Source organism: Schistocerca gregaria, chromosome 3 (assembly GCF_023897955.1).
Source record: "Schistocerca gregaria isolate iqSchGreg1 chromosome 3, iqSchGreg1.2, whole genome shotgun sequence".
In the NCBI taxonomy this organism is placed as follows: domain Eukaryota; kingdom Metazoa; phylum Arthropoda; class Insecta; order Orthoptera; family Acrididae; genus Schistocerca; species Schistocerca gregaria.
In genome coordinates, this window is record NC_064922.1 from 194,764,945 (window position 1) to 194,783,728 (window position 18,784).

Sequence of the window (18,784 nt, forward strand, 5' to 3'; positions counted from 1 at the left end):
TACGTACCTGTCTGCGACTAAGTGATCATCTTTACGATGAGTTGCTGCCTATCCTCATTAGTATTGATTCTAAGAGTATTTGCACAAATTATCTGTTGCATGGACTGATCAACGTGATCTAATTTCATCAATATAGGGGGGACTGATGACCTTAGCTGTTTAGTCCCCCTTAAACATCCCAACAACCACCACCACCACCACCACCACCACCACCACCACCAATGTAGTGTCTCTGACATGTAAATAGCTGACCACCCGAGTGGACTTCCACGACAGGCTGAAACCGCAACCCATTTCTGTGGGTATCTCTAACTGATCTGAAGCCCATTATTTCCCATTAATGTGAAAGCCCTTTGCATTGGATCTAGTCTCACCAATCTGCCTGCAGTCTGGGTGTGTGTGTGTGTGGCATAATGTGGCAGATTTTCATGGTTTACCCAAGGACCCAGGACTGCAGTGCTCCTCAGCAGCCCAGAGGCCACTGGCAGTGCAGCATTTTACAGACATTTTATTTATTCTACTGCATTTTGAGACATTGAAAATAATTTGTATATTAAAAATTGTCACTGGTGGTTTGTACACTATGTTCTAAGATGTTTCTCGAAAGAAGAATCAGACAATACCTGTAGACATGTCATGGTGATTAATAACTGGCAATAAGAACATAGTGAAACCAACATTTTATTGTTGCTCACCTATAGTGTTGGGTTACACAACTGTTTCCCGCTTCATACACTTCTTTCAAGAGGCCTACTTTTTTCTGAGGCTATTTCTAAAATCAGTGAAGGTATTTTAAATTTGTCTTGCGACTCAAAGGAAATGCATATTTTTGTAACAAATGTGTTTTACTTTATTGAAATAAAATAACAACAGTGGTCTTAATGAAACACATTACTATTTGCCTTGCTTTCTCTGTCCAAAAACACTTCATTACGAAAGATGTTGATGTTAGTACTCATGATTTTTGCTCACACGGGGGAGAAATCTTCCATGGGCCCCAGCCGTTGCAGCATCTTCTCCCTTCTGTGCTGCATGTCTATACTCTTGCTATTCTTTTTCCCCTCCCTTGGGAAACATGTCTGAGGTGGTTTTGGGAATGTCCTGCACTGTCCGTAGCTGACATAAGAACTGACTCACCACTGTTTTTTGTTCCTTTTTCCTTTCTTAGTTTACCTTATCCTATCCTACCTTTGCATCAGCGTTTGAGGCTCCTCTTTTTTCTTCTTACCCCCTATGTGCTCCTGAGGGCTGGGCCACATGTCTGATGCGTAACAGGTGAGTGGGTAATGTGTAATTCCCAGTCCCGGGTCTGTAGGTGGGGGTTTGCATATCCCCCCTGACACAGGCCAAGCCCAGGGAGAGGCGATTGCCTGAGCTGCTACTTCCCCAAATTGCCAATTAGTCCCTCTGTCAAGTGTTTGGGAGGTGTGACCTGAGGTGTGAACAGTCATCTAAGGTAGGTGTGCCCTCTTGTGAAGGGGTCCCCCAGTTGGAAGGAGCAAGCCGTCAGAGATGCTGACAATTGTGGGGGGGATTTCCTCACAATCAATGTCTACAAAATGTAAGTGAAATGAGGCTAACAATTCAAAGGCCCTCCCAGCTGCACCGTGGTTTGTCATGGGGTTTCACATACTGAAAGCAGTCAGTCTTTTGCAAAGGTAAATCCATTTATTATTCATAATGGTATTGATGCAATTTGCCAGCCCTGTGAAATCCTGCTCTCATTTACAGAATAGCACTTTGCTTTTGGAGACTACTTCTGATTCTCAAGTACAACACCTGCCTGCCACTTCGCTTCTTCACAGCTATCCTTTTCGTGTTGAGGCCCATAGAACACTGAATTCTTCCCATGCTGTTATTTACACAAGGCTGCTCCACAATCTGAGCAAGGCCGAAATCCAAGCATACCTCTCTGATCAGGGTGTCATTGCCATCCATTGGGTGATGAAAAAGTTAGATGGCTCCTTAGTGCCCACGTGCTCTTTTTTTTCTCACCTTTGATAGAGTGGTTCTTTTGTCCAAAATCGAAGCATACTGTGAGGTTCTTACAGTCTGACCGTACATTCCAAACCCAATTCACTGTTACCAGTTCATTGTTTCAACCACACTCGAATGTCTTGCTGACACCTGGCCAAATGTGTAACCTGTGGTAGGGATGTGCACGAGGGCAATTGTCCACCTCCTTTTTCATGCTGTATCAACTGCAGTGGTGACATGCTGCCTCGACTCGAGATTGTCCCGTGTATCTCGATGAGCTGGCTGTCCAGTAGATCTGGGTAAAGGAAAAAGTTCCTTACCTGGTCACTTGCAAGTTATTCACTAGTTGCAAACCCTGTGTTCTTCCATCTGGCATTTACAGGACTGTACTGCTACATCTTGCTCCATGAAGGACATGGCAATGCAGACGTGCAACCCCAAATTCAGCTCTGAGATTGTGAAATTGCCCATTGTCATGGTAGCAGTATAGTCCTCTCATCCAGCTGTGCAGCAAGCCGTCAAACTCTTGCCTCATGGAGTGAAGTCACCAGCAACACAACCAGCAGGCTGGAAAGGACAGAAGAAATTCTCCCTTGAAAATTTCCTATATCCCTCCAGTCAACCAACACTTGAATCTTCCTCTGATAACCGGAAAGGCTCAAAGAAGTCCAACATAGGAAAAGTAAAATGGTCTTCTCCTTTGCCGGCTCGAAGTTGCTTTGTAACACCTTCACCCGGATAGCCTCTGTGTTGCCAGTGTGCACCACCAACCATTTCTCTGCATTGGACTCCACAGGCCGATACTTCTGTGGATCTCATGGAGCAGGATCCTCCTGCCTCTGTGTCCTGTAGCAGCGAGTCTTCGGAGGCTGGCACTCGGCAGCTGCCGAGGTGACGCCCCTTCATTTTTTTCCTTATAATGACTCTCCTCCAATGGAAGGTTCACAGCCTATGATCAGGCAAAGAGGATTTATGGTTGCTTTTAGAATCACAGCGTCCACTTGTACTCTGCCTTCAGGAAACAAAATTGCGTCCTCACGGCTGCTTTGAGCTTTCGCATTTCTTCCTGATCTGTTTTGACGTTCCGCCCGAGGTTGGCATTCCATCTCATTGGTGTGTCATGCTGTTCATATGGGATGATATTCATAGTCAACCCATCTCCCTGACTACCGACTTTCAGGCTTTGCAGTTCGCCTTTTCCTTCCTCACTTAATCTTTTCCCTGTGTACCATTTACTTTCCTCCGTCATTCGTTGTCACCAGCTTATTGGGCAGCTGCCTCACCCATTTCTGCTGCATGGTGGCTTTAATAAGCACCATCCCATTTGGGGTTCTCCCAGAACCTGTTTGAGTGGTGCGGTTTTGACTGACCTTAATCAAATTAACTTTTACTGCCTTAACACAGGAGCACCTACATTCCTTTCAGACCCCTCACACACCTATTCCCATTTGGACTTATCCTTCTGCACTGCCCATCTTGCCCATAGTCTTGAGTGGTCCGTTCTTTCTAACACCTGCTTGACTGACCATTTCCCATGTGCTATCTGTTTGCTGACTCCTATCCCACCTCCTTGCACACCCAAATGGCAGCTTACTAGGGCCAACTGGTGTCTTTACTCCTCCCTGACGACCTTCAACGAACATGATTTCCCCATTTGTGATGACAGGGTGGAATATCTTACATATGTTATCCTTACTATTTCAGAACAGTCCATTCCTCACACTTCCTCTTTACCACGCCGTGTCTTGGTCCCTTGGTGGACTGAGGCGTACTGCGACACAATTTGTGCGTGGAGACGTGCTCTCTGCGTTTTTAACCATCATCCTACGGTGGCATTCATTATAAACAGATGCGTACACAGTGTCGTTGCGGTCTTCGGGATAACAAGAAAGCTAGCTGGATTTCATTCACTAGTTCTTTTCACAGTTCCACCCCTTCTTCCATCATGTGGGCCAACCTCTGATGGCTCCTTGGGACCAATATCCATTCCCCAGTTTCCGGCCTGACAGTAGCAGACGATTTTGTCGTAGACCCTATTGCTATCTCCATCACCCTAGGCCATCAATTTGTGGAAATTTTCAGCTCCTCCCAATATCTCCATGCCTTCCTCCTCAGGAAAAGAGCAGAGGAGGCATAAGCAATACCCTTCCCTTCTCAGAATCGTGTTTGTTACAGTGCCACATTTAGTATGAGGTAGCTATCTAATGTTCTCACTTCATCCCTATCCTCTGCCCCGAGGCCAGACGCTGTTAACATTCAGATGTTACAGTACCATTCTCTTGTGGGCAAGCACTTTCTTCTTCATAGGTTCAACCACATCTGAGCAGAGGGCACGTTTCCCAGATTCTGGTGTGAAGCCACTGTCATACCCACACCTAAGCCCGGTAAGGACAAACATCTTCCTTCTAGCTACCACCCCACCTCTCTCACAAGCAATGTTTGCTAGGTGATGAAATGTATGATTCGTGCTCGGCTGATATGGTGGCTCAAGTCTCGCAATTTTCTAACCACTGCACTGTGTGTATTTTGAGTATGCCTTTCTGCAGTTGACCATCTCGTTACTTTGTTGACACATATCTTGAATGGTTTCCTGTGGAAATCCCAGACCATAGCCTTGTTTTTCAAGTTGGAGAAAGCCTACGACACCTGCTGGAGGACTGGTATCCTTCGTACTCTCTACACGTAGGGCTTCTGTGGCCACCTGCCCCATTTCCTTGAGGAATTTTTAAAAGACTGAGTTTTCAAGGTATGTGTGGGTTCTGCCTTGTCAGACACCTTTACCTAGGAAAACAGTGTGCCTCAGGGTTCAGTCCTGAGTGTCGTCCTCTTTGCTATTGCCATTACCTCTGTAATAGCCTGTCTCCCACCAGGCACCTCCAACTCCCTTTTTGTTGACGATTTTGCCATCAATTGGAGTTCTTCACTGAAGTGTGTCATCAAGTAGCGTCTTCAGTGACCTCTCAATCATCTTTACTAATGGATCATCGATACTGGCTTTCGTTTTTTCATTGACAAAATTGTTTGTATGAATATGACCTGTTCCTCCTCTGTTCGTTGAAACTACAAAATTCCTGGGACTCTTGCTCGATAGGAAACTCTTAGTACTCCCACATGTATTTCCTGGCATCCTGCTACTGTATGTCGTACCTCAATGTCCTATGTGTCCTCAATGGTACTTCCTGGGGTACTGATCGAACCACTCTCCTTCATTTGTACAGATTCCATGTCCATTCAAAACCAGATTATGGCTGCTTTGTTTATGTAACTGCATATTCGTCCCTCTTATGCCGTCTCAATACTATCCACCATTGTGGCATCCGTTTGGCCACTGGCACCTTGTACACTAACCTGGTTGAGAATCTGTATGCAGAAGCTGCCAAACTACCACTGTCCTACTGCTGTGACTTTCTCCTCAGCAGATATGTATGCCATTTGTCTGCCATGCGTGACCACCCATCCTATACCTCGTTCTTCAATGATTCCTTTGATCACCATTATGGGGCTCGTCCCTCTTCTCTGTTACCCCGCAGAGTTCACATTCGGCTCTTGTTTTGGCAGATTACCTTCACAGTCCCTGCAGCTTACCCGGTGGGTGTGATCTCTTCACCACCTTGGCGTAGTGTGTGGCCCATGTTCACCTTGGCTTTTATTTGCTTCCTAAGGACACTACACAAGGCTTGCTCTATCGCCTCCAGTTTCATGATGTTCACATGGAGTTTTGCAATAGTACCTTTGTGTACACTGATGGCTCTCAGACTGACCATGGTGTCAGGTGTGCCTTTGTCATTTGCGCTGACGTTTTTTGGTATCGGCTTCCGGCACACTGCTCAGTACATCTACATCTACATCTACATATATACTCTGCAAGCCACCTAACGGTGTGTGGTGGAGGGCACTTTACGTGCCACTGTCATTACCTCCCTTTTCTGTTCCAGGCCCGTATGGTTCGCAGGAAGAACGACTGTCTGAGAGCCTCCATGCGTGCATGAATCTCTCTAATTTTACATTCGTGATCTCCTCGGGAGGTATAAGTAGGGGAAGCAATATATTCGATACCTCATCCAGAAACGCACCCTCTCGAAACCTGGCGAGCAAGTTACCCGCGATGCAGAGCGCCTCTCTTGCAGAGTCTGCCACTTGAGTTTGCTAAACATTTCCGTAACGCTATCACGGTTACCAAATAACCCTGTGACGAAACGTGCCGCTCTTCTTTGGATCTTCTCTATCTCCTCCCTCAACCCGATCTGGTACAGATCCCACACTGATGAGCAATACTCAAGTATAGGTCGAACAAGTGTTTTGTAAGCCACCTCCTATGTTGATGGACTACATTTTCTAAGAAATCTCCTAATGAATCTCAACCTGGCACCCGCCTTACCAACAATTAATTTTATATGATCATTCCACTTCAAATTGTTCCGCACGCATACTCCCAGATATTTTACAGAAGTAACTGCTACCAGTGTTTGTTCCGCTATCATATAATCATACAATAAAGGATCCTTCTTTCTATGTATTCGCAATACATTACATTTGTCTATGTTAAGGGTCAGTTACCACACCCTGCACCAAGTGCCTATCCGCTACAGATCTTCCTGCATTTCGCTACAATTTTCTAATGCTGCAACTTCTCTGTATACTACAGTATCATCCGCGAAAAGCCGCATGGAACTTCCGACACTATCTACTAGGTCATTTATCTATATTGTGATAAGCAATGGTCCCATAACACTCCCCTGTGGCATGCCAGAGGTTACTTGAATGCCTGTAGACATCTCTCCATTGATAACAACATGCTGTGTTCTGTTTGCTAAAAACTCTTCAATCCAGCCACACAGCTGGTCTGATATTCCCTAGGCTCTTACTTTGTTTATCAGGCGACAGTGCGGAACTGTATCGAACGCCTTCCGGAAGTCAAGGAAAATAGCATCTACCTGGAAGCCTGTATCTAATATTTTCTGGGTCTCATCAACAAATAAAGCGAGTTTGGTCTCCCACGATCGCTGTTTCCGGAATCCATGTTGATTCCTACAGAGTAGATTCTGGGTTTTCAAAAACGACATGATACTCGAGGAAAAAACATGTTCTAACTTCTACGACAGATCGATATCAGAGATATAGTTCTATAGTTTTGCGCATCTGCTTGACGACCCTCCTTGAAGACTGGGACTACCTGTGCTCTTTTCCAATCATTTGGAACCTTCCGTTCCTCTAGAGGCACAGAGGCAGTATTTACAGCAGAGTCCTTCGCTCTGTATCAGGCCACAGTGTACATCTGGCAACAGTGTTTTCAATTGTGTCATCTGCCCAGACTCTCTCGGCACCCTTCAAAGCCTCTGTGCACTGTACACCGTCCATCCCTTAGTGCATTGGGTCTGAGAAAGCTTTCAATTGCTCACTCTTGACAAAGCACTGTAGTGTTTATGTGGGTCCCTGGTCATGTCGCTCTGATAGGAAACTAGGCTGCTGATGCTGCTGCAAAGGCGGCAGACCTCATACCTCAGCCCACTAGTTCTTACTGATGATCTCTGTGTTGCCACCTGTTAGGTGGCATTGCCGCTGGTCCTCCCTTCATAGAATAAGCTCCAGATTGTTAAGCCTCTCCCAGTGGCATAGTAGCAATATGGCAAAGACCATTTAATTTTTAGTTCTGGACCTCCACGTCTCTGTTGCGTATTTTATAGACCTTTCTCCACATCCCCATTATTACCTGCCTTCTCTTCCATCGTTGGGGATTGACATGTCATTTTTAACTCCTCTCTTTGTTTTTGTGTTTCACAGTTTTGACCATAGTTGTTTTTGCACCCTAAAACAAAACAAAACAAAATGGAGGAGAAATTTGGAAGTCCTTACTTTTTTTTTGTCAACTTATATCTTTACCCATGCTTGAGATTTCAAAATTTGTAAGGGGAAAATGCTAAAACTTGTCTGGAAATCAGGGAATCCTGCTTGGGGAAACTTATGGCATTGCTGCAAGCACACCCCACAACCCGTCCCCACAACTTTACTTCTTCCAGTACCTCGTCTCCTACCTTCCAAACTCCACGGAAGTTCTCCTGCGAAACTTGCAGGACTAGCTCTTCTGGAAGAAAGGATATTGGGGCCACATGGCTTAGTCTTAGCCTGGGAAATGTTTCCAGAGTGAAAATTTTCACTCTGCTGCAGAGTGTGTGCTGATATGAAACTTCCTGGCAGAGTAAAACTGTGTGCCGGAAAACTGCTTGCCAGACCAAGACTCGAAATTGGGACCTTTCCCGTTCGCGGGCAAGTGCTCTACCATCTGAGCTACCCAAGCATGAGTCATGCCCCGTCCTCACAGCTTTACCTCCGCCAGTATCTCGTCTTCTGCCTTCCAAACTTCACAGAAGCTCTCCTGTGATCCTTGCAGAACTAGTGCTCCTGGAAGAAAGGCTGTTGTGGAGACATGGCTTAGCCACAGCCTGGAGGATGTATCCAGAATGAAATTTTCACTCTGCAGCAGAGAGTGTGTTGATATGAAACTTAAGCAGAAGTAAAGCTGTGAGGATGGGTCATGAGTTGTGATTAGGTAGCTCAGTAAGTAGAGCACTTGCCCATGAAAGGCAAAGGTCCCGAGTCCGAGTTTCAGTCTGGCACACAGTTTTAATCTCCCAGGTAGTTTCATAACTGCACACATTCCACTGCAGATTGAAAATTTCATTCTGGAATGTAACAGTGAACCATAAATGGAAAATATGTATATCATTAAGAACAACTAGAAACAAAAACAAAGAATTACTATTATGCTATCAGCTGTTGCAGGGGAAGGAAACGTGCTCCACCCCTTCTGGCACCCCCCCCCCCCCCCTTTACACACACACACACACACACACACACACACACTTTATTCTGAAGCTTATAATTTGGCCAATAAAAATGTTCCTAAGACATTTGTGATTCTTTGCCAAGAAAAAGGCTGGATGACAACAGAATTAATTACGTGTGCACTAGCTACTGCTTGGAATCACAAACCTGGTAAGAAAATTATGCATTTGGATAACTTTAAAAGGTCACCTCACACCTGAGGTAAAGAACATAGTCACTTTATTTAAAATAGACTTATTCATTATATTTAGAAGTGTGGCTCCAAAACTACAGGTACTTGATATGAGTGTAAACAAATAATTTAATGACCATTTGTTAAATACACTTTTCCAATTGTTTTTTAGAAGCAGGTCATGCACTGACTTCAGCTGGCAAGATTAAAATTCTGTGAGTTAGCCTTACATGTGAGTGGATTCTCTCTTTATGGCCCACAGTATCACAAGATTCTGTAAATAGAGCATTCAAGAAGTGCTCCATGTCTTGTGGACTGGATGGTAGCAAGAACAACACTCTTTGGGAGGAGAGTGAGAAAAAATGATGAAACAAGTACCAGTAGTGTAGTTAACTGTGAAGACTGGAACTAGAAGGATTATATTTCTGTGTGTAATTTACAGTACAGCATTAAAAAATGTGGTTAAGAGCGACCATATTTTGAACAGCTTTTGTAAATGGCTAATGTGATATAAATATTTCTCCATTTAATTTCTCTCTTTTTTTTTCCTCATCAAATTTCAGGGTGCAGCTTGTATTAGTGCCAATATCGTGTATTCTTTCTGTAATATTCTTTGAGGTTTTTAGAGTTCAGAAGCAGGATAAAGATCCTACAGTGCAGAAGATTTATAAAATATGCTGTCACTTCATTTTTTATAAGTAATTCAATAAATTAATATTTCTTGGACATTATATATAATGAAACGAAATTGTGTTAGATTTTAGGTTCAGTGTGTGGAGAGTGAACCCATGAACTACTAAGTTTCCCTTATTGTCTCACCAGGATATATTTGTAACACTGTCAACTGTGGATGATTCTTTGTACTTCATGTGCAATGTGGAAGATTTCAAGTTCCTGGCAGACATGATACAGCATGTTCCTCTTCCGCTCCGTGCACGGTATGTTTTTTGCTGTGCTCCAATAAACAAGAAGATGCCTTTTGTGTGCACAATGTTCCTCAAGGTACGCCAAACATAACTTCCTATTTCTTGCAGTTTTCTTTGTGAAGATGTGTTTTTAAAGAGAGTTCAATTACATATGAAATAAATGTGTTTTTTTTCAGTTTGCAAGGCAGTATAGTAGAAATGAACCTCTAACATTTGACTGGCTGTGTCGAAATATTGGATGGCCAGTTATGAAACCAAAGACTATTATAGATTTGGTTCACTTGGAAGCAGTATTTGATGTCTTAGATCTTTATTTGTGGCTTAGGTAAGTTAAACAATAACTGCGGTCATGAGATGTAAATATAAATGTGTCATCATAGCATTAATTTTTAATTTAGTTGAGCTTTAGTAATTTTTTTATGTGCTTTGTTATCAGATGAGTCCGAGAAAATCACAATCAGTATTTGATGATAATTTTCGAAATGAAAAACAGGTTTTAATCAGTTTGCGTATGTAACCAGTCATATTGTACTTTACTTTAGCAAAACCAAATGCCAACAGGAAGGTTTATTTAATTTTTTTTATTTTAACTAAGTTAAATGTTTAAAACAAAAATGAGATATTTAGATATTATATATTTGTCCACCATGCAAATGTATATCTTACTAAATTAATACACATACTTTACTTGATTATAATTAACCCATGATTCATTAAATTCAGCCCTAGATGTTTTGATCAAAAACTCGCCTTTTGAATCTGAATATTTTGAGGCTTGTTACTGCTTATCCTGTCAGCCTATTGTGTTGTCAACTGAAACTGTGCAAAACTTCAGCGTTTATCGGATCCTCTCTTTTCAGTGTTTCATTTATATTGTCCCATACAGTTACCCTGAATTTAGTAGTCTTGTCTCAAATTAAACAGTAGTCACATGTATGATCACACATTACACCTCTCAGTGATACACTGTATTGCTATTACTTGATACATCCTTATTTCCCATATGTGAATAATAAATGGAAGTTGTTGGTGGATTCATTCCTCTTCATGTCAGACCTTTGAATTAATAAATTTGACATTTTTAAACCAATAAAAAGCAGAGGATTGTTGATCAGTGAAAACAAAAAGTTCGTGACATGACAGTGCTATAATATGGATAATTCCATTATAAATAGGGGGTGATGCTCACTATGTCCTCAGTATCTGATAAGCCACACATCTCCTAGGTCATGCCAAATGGCAAGAACCTCTGATAACTCAGTTTTAATTGGCTTGATACTGGTTTGGTGAATGTGATGAGGCTCTTGAGCTTTGGACTGTTCAGCACCTCCAATGGCAGCTTTGTGTTTTAATTGTGGTGAGATCCAGCCAGTCTGGGAGTCAAGGTTGTCCCATATATTTGTAGCAGAGGAAGATTCAGGAAATTAAAGTGAGCAAGTTAGCATCATACAAAAACCTAATAGACTTGAGTCCAAAGACGTCAGACTATTAAGCTGTAGTTTTATCTGACATGTCTGATGACACTTTAACAGACACTGTGAACTATGAAGCATATCTAACAGAAGCACCCAGTCCCTCAGCCAATCCTCCTTCAGTCATGTCCCCCAAATTAGCGGAAGGATAAGGGAAATACAAAAAACAACATGGCTCCCATATTGCAGTGTAAATTGTAAAGGGTTCAGCATACATGAAGGAAATGAGACTGTAGAGGCACCTCGGTGGGTGAGACCATTTCAGAAATGGTGTTCTCTATGGAGAACAACATTGCCTTACACATGCTCCTGTATGGCAGGGTGCATTGTCATGCTTATACAAACTGTCATAAAGTGCGAACTGTTCCTTTACTGTATGCAGTAAGATGTATCAATATCCTTCTATGTTTAGCATTTTCTTAAGTGCTGTAAGAAAACCTCACCCTAACTATGAAAAACACCCCCATTCCATAACACAACCTCCTGTCTACTTTACTGCTGGCACTATGTCAGGTAACATTCTCCTTGCATTCATCAAACCTAAACTCCTCCATCAGGTTACCATGATCACTCCAAATCACTCATTTGTAGTCATCCACTGTCCAGAGATGTCTCTCTGTACACCACATTAAGTGTCACTTAGCCTTGACTACAGAATTGTGAGACTTATGACGAGCTGATCGACAGTTGTGCACCATTCTTTTTAACTCTGTACACACAGCCATTCTGCTATTTGAACTGCTGGTAGTAATCTGGAATTCATGGTCCATGTCTTTTTACCAGGTCTAGATGGGTTTGTTCTACAGGTGATGTCCAGTGCGTAGTCCACATTTAAAGTCACTGAGCTCTTCTGCCTGGCCTTTCCTGCTTCTCTACTGACAACACAATACTCTCCACCTCCTTTTATACTTGCAGGTCCATCTATCATGGCGTCTACTGGTGAATTGTGCTTTCTCTCTCTCTCTCTCTCTCTCTCTCTCTCTCTCTCTCTCTCTCTCTCTCTCTCTCTCTCTCTCTCTCTTTAAATTTCCAAGGTCATAGAACGTGTCAGTACATGAAATTACAACATAAAAGTAGTAACAGAAAAATAAATGTTTATGAACCTGAAAAAAGTCAAGCCGTAATCTTAAGTAAACGCAGTCAACAATACAACAAGAACCAGCTTAATTTTTCAAGGAACTCCTCGACAGATTAGAGGGAGTGACCCATGAGGAAACTCTTCAGTTTCAATTTAAAAGCGTGTGGATTACTGCTAAGATTTTTGAGTTTGAGTACTAGCTTTTTGAAAATTGATGCAGCCGTATACTGCACACCTTTCTGCACAGGAGTTAAGGAAGTCCGATCCAAATGCAGGTTTGATTTCTGCCGGGTATTAACCAAGTGAAAGCTGCTTATTCTTGGGAATAAGCTAATATTGTTAACAATAAATGACAGTAAGGAATATATATATTGAGAGGCCATTGTCAAAATACCCAGAATCGTGAACAGGGGTCGACAAGAAGTTGGTGAAGTTATACCACTTATTGTCCAAACCGCTCGTTTCTGAGCCAAAAATATCCTTTTAGAATGGAAATAGTTACCCCAAAATATAATATCATTCAACATAAGGTAATGAAAATAAGCAAAGTCGACTAATTTTCGTGTCAAACGATCACTCACTTCAGGTTCCGTTCGAATAGTAAAAATGGCAGTATTAAGTCTTTGAACAAGATCCTGAATGTGGGCTTTCCAGGACAACTTACTGTCCATGTGAACACCAAGAAATTTGAACTGTTCAGTTTCACTAATCATATGCCCATTCTGCGAAATTAAAACGTCAGGTTTTGTTGAATTGTGTGTTAGAAACTGTAAAAACTGTGCCTTACTGTGATTTAGCGTTAGTTTATTTTCTACTAACTATGAACTTAGGTCATATACTGCACTATCTGAAACCGAGCCAATGTTGCACACAAGATCCTTTACTACCAAGCTAGTGTTATCAGTAAGCATGAATATTTTAGAGTTACCCGTATTACTAGAGGGCATATCATTTATATAAATAACGAACAATGGTGGCCCCAATGCTGATCCCTGTGGCAGCCCCCACTTGACCGTACCCCACATCACAGCCATTATCAACATTGTGAACAATGACCTTGTGCTGTCTGTTGCTGAAGTAAGAAGTGAACCAATTGTGAGATACAGCTCATATTCCGCGTTGGTCCAACTTCCAGAGTAATATTTTGTGATCAATACAATCAAATGCCTTAGTTAAATCAAAAAACCTTCTGTTTAATCCTTTATAGCGGAAAAATTAAAAGACAACTTTCTCCATGTTTTAATATTTTGATATATCTTTATGATCTCTGCTAACTGATATATATAAAGTAGTGGTACACTACTGTACCATGACCCATAAAGGGTTAACCCATCCAGTACCTCACAGAGAAAAGAGAATGTAGCATGTTCAGTTGTTAAACAACTTCTAAAGTTGAACTGTACATTTGGTAGCAAATAATGTGATCTAAAATGATCATTTATCGTTACATACACAGCCTTTTCAATAACTTTAGCAAACACTGATGCCATAGAAATAGGTCTAAAATTTTCTACATTATCCTTTTCTGCCTTTTAATAAAGTGCCTTTACTACTGAGTACTTTAATCATTCAGGAAACCGACCATCCCTAAAGGAAAAATTACAAATATGGCTAAATACAGGGCTAACTTGTGCAGCACAGTACTTTAATATTCTGCTAGACACTCCATCATAACCATGAGAGTTCTTAGTCTTCAGTGACTTAATTATTGACTCAATCTCCCCCTGTCTGTATCACAGAGGAGTATTTCAGACAAGCTCTGAAAGACATTTGCCAAGAGAGTTATATGATTCCCTGTAGAAACTTAATTTTTATTTAATTCACCAGCAATGTTCAGAAAATGATTGTTAGATACTGTACATAGATCTGATTTATCAGTAACAGAAATATTTTCACTGCAGACTGACTTTATATCGTCGACCTTGTGCTGCTGACCAGACACTTCATTCATGACTGACCATATGGTTTTAATTTTATCCTCTGAATTAGCTATTCTATTTGCATACCACATACTCTTTGCCTTCCAAATAACATTTTTAAGCACCTTACAATACTGTTTGTAATGGGCTACTGTAGCTTGATTGTGACTACTTCTTACATTTCGATACAATTCTTGCTTTGTTTTATGTGATATCCTTATCCCACTAGTCAGCCACCCAGGCTGCCTATTACTGTTAGTGCCCTGTTTAGAACATTGTAATGGAAAGCAACTCTCAAAGAGCATGAGAAATGTGTTAGGGAAAGCATTATATTTATCATCTATGTTATAAACACTATAAACATCCAGCCACTCTTGTTCCTTGACAAGGTTTAAAAAACTCTCTATTGCTGTTGAATTAACTTTTCTACATAGTTTGTAATTAAATATGAAATTTTTTCGAGTACTAAAGCCTTTTAGTATTAAAATTTGTGTGTCATGGTCTGAAAGGCCATTCACCCTTTTACTGACAGAATGCCCATCTAGTAATGAAGAATGAATAAAAATATTGTCTATGGCTATGCTACTGTTCCCCTGCACCCTAGTTGGAAGAAACACAATATGCATCAGATCATATGAATTTATGAGATCTACCAACATCCTTTTTCTTCCATAATCATACACAAAATTAATATAAAAGTCACCACATATAATTAATTGCTGGTACTTCCTGCAAAGTGAATCAAGAACCATCTCTAGCTTGAGCAGAAATGCTCTGAAGTCAGAGTTAGGGGACCTATAAACAACAATTAGAAATTTAGTTTCACTAAATTCAACTGCCCCTGCACAACATTCAGATATCTGTTCAGTGCAATGTCATGATACGTCTATGGGCTCGAATGGAATACTGTTTTTTACATACATAGCCACGTGCCTTCTCCGCAAGGAACTCCTTGAAAAACAGCCAGCTAATCTGTATCCTGGTAAAGGAAGCCTGTGGATTGTCGAATTATTTAAGTGGTGCTCTGATATACCAATAATTTCAGAGTCAACATCTATAAGCAGGCCACTAACTTTATCTCTATTACCTCTTATATTTTGATGAAATATGATAATTCCTTCTCTACTTGGAAACATTACATCCTCAGAAGGTGAGCCCTTAGAGGGACTTCATTTAAGCAGGTATGCCTATCAGTTGACTTCAATTTAAAAACTACACATTCTGCTTTCCCAGGAGAGGATCTTGCTAGAATGCCCACTGGCTTGCCCACTGTATTCCTCCCAATGAAAATACTTTGAACAAATCCCACACCGTAACCCACTACTCACAAACCTACAACAGAGCCCACACTTCTCACTCGTGGCAAAATTTTACAGTTACTGAAAAAACTATACATCTACGTTACCAAAGTTCAGTTACCCCAGTAGAACTATTTATAGGACTAACAGCAGTGGTCTCGAAATTCTCTATCTACTAAGAAACCAACTACTTGTATTAATACTACTACACCACAGCTAATACCAATACCAACAAAACTTCACAAAATTATTAGCTAAAACCAAAAAATTCAAACAGCCACTGGAACACTAAACGAAGTTAAAACACTGAATGAAAATTTTACTGAAATATTTCAGTAGCAATAATAAGAAATGTCAGTTGAAAACTGAAGCATTAAATTTACTAAACAACTTTAACAACAAGAAAGCTAAAAAACACAGTGAGCGAATGTTTCCAAAAGTTTGTTAAATCATTATTTCACCACAAACGACATGAAACACCACTGAAAATTATTAAATTTAATAACTGTATAACAAAGCACAAATAAATTTGTCAGTACTGAGCTTTATACCCTCTACAGCTGCAGTGAACGCCACAAAATGTAAACACACTACTGAGGCGTGAGGCTTAATGAAGGATGTAAGCACACTCACGAATAATAGACCAGTCAAGTCAGTGACAAAGGAAGGAAGACAGATTAATGCAACTCCACTAATAAGTTACTTTTACAGCAAACATTAACACAAATAAACTTTAAAATAAGTAACTGATGTCTAAAACTTTATGAAATATTGAAGAGCAATTTCAACAGCACTCCAGCACAAGTGACATCACACTTTTGATCAGATAGTGTATGTCTGCAAAAGCGTGTTTTAAACCCAGTGAGACCTATATGTAAGTGACTATACTCACCATAGCAAAGATAACCTTGCAAGAGAAAGTGCTAAAGGAGGAGTTGCTATGTTTGAAAATAATACATACTATTGGATACATGTTGTTATTGACCTTTAAGCAGGTGCTGTTAAAATTAATGTGGAACGAAGGATTACTGTGTTACTAATGGGAGATTACGATATCGCAATTTGTTATAGAGCTCATTCTCTCTTTGCCCTGGGTGTCATGTTTTAGAGAGCATCTTGATTTCTCAGAAGCTATGTATTCTCAGCAGTGGCAGACATAATCATTTCAGCAGTGCTATTGGATCATCCTCAGCCAGAGACCTTTTCCCTAGCCCTTGCAGATTATGCTTAGATGGAAGTCAGTGATAAACTACATTCGAGCGACTTTTTGTCACTCTGGATCCCTCTATCAGATGGAGAAGTTTCTGAAAGATACTAGCAGAATTGGTTATCAGCAGAGCACGGTGTACTCCATGCTGCCAGTTGGCTGTGTGTGTGTGTGTTTTTTTTTACACTGGGACGGCATCCACTACCACCATGCCACTGATTTATGCACCTTGATTGTCAAGCATTATAGACTGTTGCAGTGATAGGTGACACACAGCAGAGATGAGACTCTCAAGCAGTTTAAATATTACACTATTAGGTTTAAATACAGACCAGGAGCGAAAACCTAGTCTTTCAGGCAGCAATGGCCAAAGCTCGATGTACAATCAAAGAGAGCAAGAAAAGTTAATGGCAAATGTTCCTGCTTTCTTCCATTCTCCTAGTTTTTTTTTGTCTCTGAACTCTACCTGAGCACTTGATAATGCCAGAGCATTTTGCAGAGAGAGAGATTTTAGCCATTGTTATCATATTTTTAATTTACTTGATTTACAAATAATTTACATGCAGAACTGTGCTCCATTTTAGGTGACAATGAGATGAATGTGGTGCAGATTTAAGATTCTGTAAAATGTAGAAACCTCATTACTATTTTAGGCTTCATCTTGTATTATCCATATTTAAAAAAAACTTTTGAGTGTTTGGCAAAATTACAGTGTTTTGCAGTTACTATGATAATTTAAACATGTGGGTGGAGGTGAGTGAGATTGGGAAAGAGTGAGTGTAATTATAAACTTAGTTGCTTAAAGTCATGGGAAGGGTTGTCCCATTTGAAGATGCAACATTTATGATACCTGAGTGTACTTTTTTTAATGTTTTACAAAAATCAAACAGTGGAAACTCCAGGTAGGAATATCAACAATGTAGGAAAACACAGATTGCTGTTTACCGTAAAGAAGACATGTTAGGATGTAGACAGGCACAATGTCCTTTAATTGTGGCTGTCTGCAAATTGACATGTCTTCTTTATGGTAAGTAGCATCTGTCTTTTCCTACATTGTTGTTTTTAATGTTTGGAACACAATAATCTCCAATTGTTTAGTAAGGGAACTGGTAACCTTGTTGAGCATGTGGAACTCCTCTTGTCCTCCCCTACACTCACAAACTATTGCAAGCAGTAAGCCCTTTGTTTCCCTGAATTGTCGAACTACTCATATAGTGCATAGCAGGTTGCTTTATAGCTTAACATGTAGTGCAAACTACATTGTAACTTAAAGATATTTTCAGGCATAAAACTCAAGTTGGAGAACAGTTCTCATATCAAATAATGGAAACTCGAGGTAGGAAAATAGATAATACAAAAATATAGGAAAACAGATTGGATTGCTACGTACTGTAAATATGACACATTAAGTTTCAGACAGGCACAATTTTGTGTGTCTTTTAATTGTGCCTGTCTTTATGGTAACTAATAATTCTTATATGTGGTCTTTGGTCTTTGGAACATTAATACAAGGGGACTCGTGTGTGTGTGTGTGTGTGTGTGTGTGTGTGTGTGTGTGTGTGTGTGTGTGTGTTGGTGCACATGAATTGCTAAGGTCTTCACTGAGAAATCTTTTCCTTTTCTAGTTATCGCTTTATGGACTTGTTTCCTGATCCTGTGCTCGTTCGAGACATTCAAAAGGAACTGGATGCTGTCATCCAGGAAGGTGTTTTCCAGCTTACACGGTTGCTTCGAAACTCCGAGACATCTGTGAGCAGTGGCTCTGTTGCAGCAGCAGATGAAGATGACTTCGCTATTCATCAACAGAAGCATTCATATTTACGGGGTATGTATATGTTTATTTTACTTTCATTCAAATTATGTATTAAGTGTTGATTATATGTGTAGTGACA

General features: G+C 40.7%; 1 protein-coding gene across 2 annotated transcripts in view; it reads left to right on the forward strand.

Annotated features, from left to right (window-relative positions):
* The window catches only part of LOC126353887 (ATP-dependent RNA helicase SUV3 homolog, mitochondrial), a 79,432-nt gene that overhangs the window by 36,353 nt on the left and 24,295 nt on the right, over positions 1–18,784 (forward strand). For both annotated transcript variants that reach the window (XM_050003091.1, XM_050003090.1), the window contains exons 9-11: positions 9,815–9,994; positions 10,095–10,243; positions 18,518–18,717. In XM_050003091.1, the coding sequence (XP_049859048.1) occupies positions 9,815–9,994; positions 10,095–10,243; positions 18,518–18,717 (529 nt within the window). The remainder of the gene's footprint in view (positions 1–9,814; positions 9,995–10,094; positions 10,244–18,517; positions 18,718–18,784) is intronic.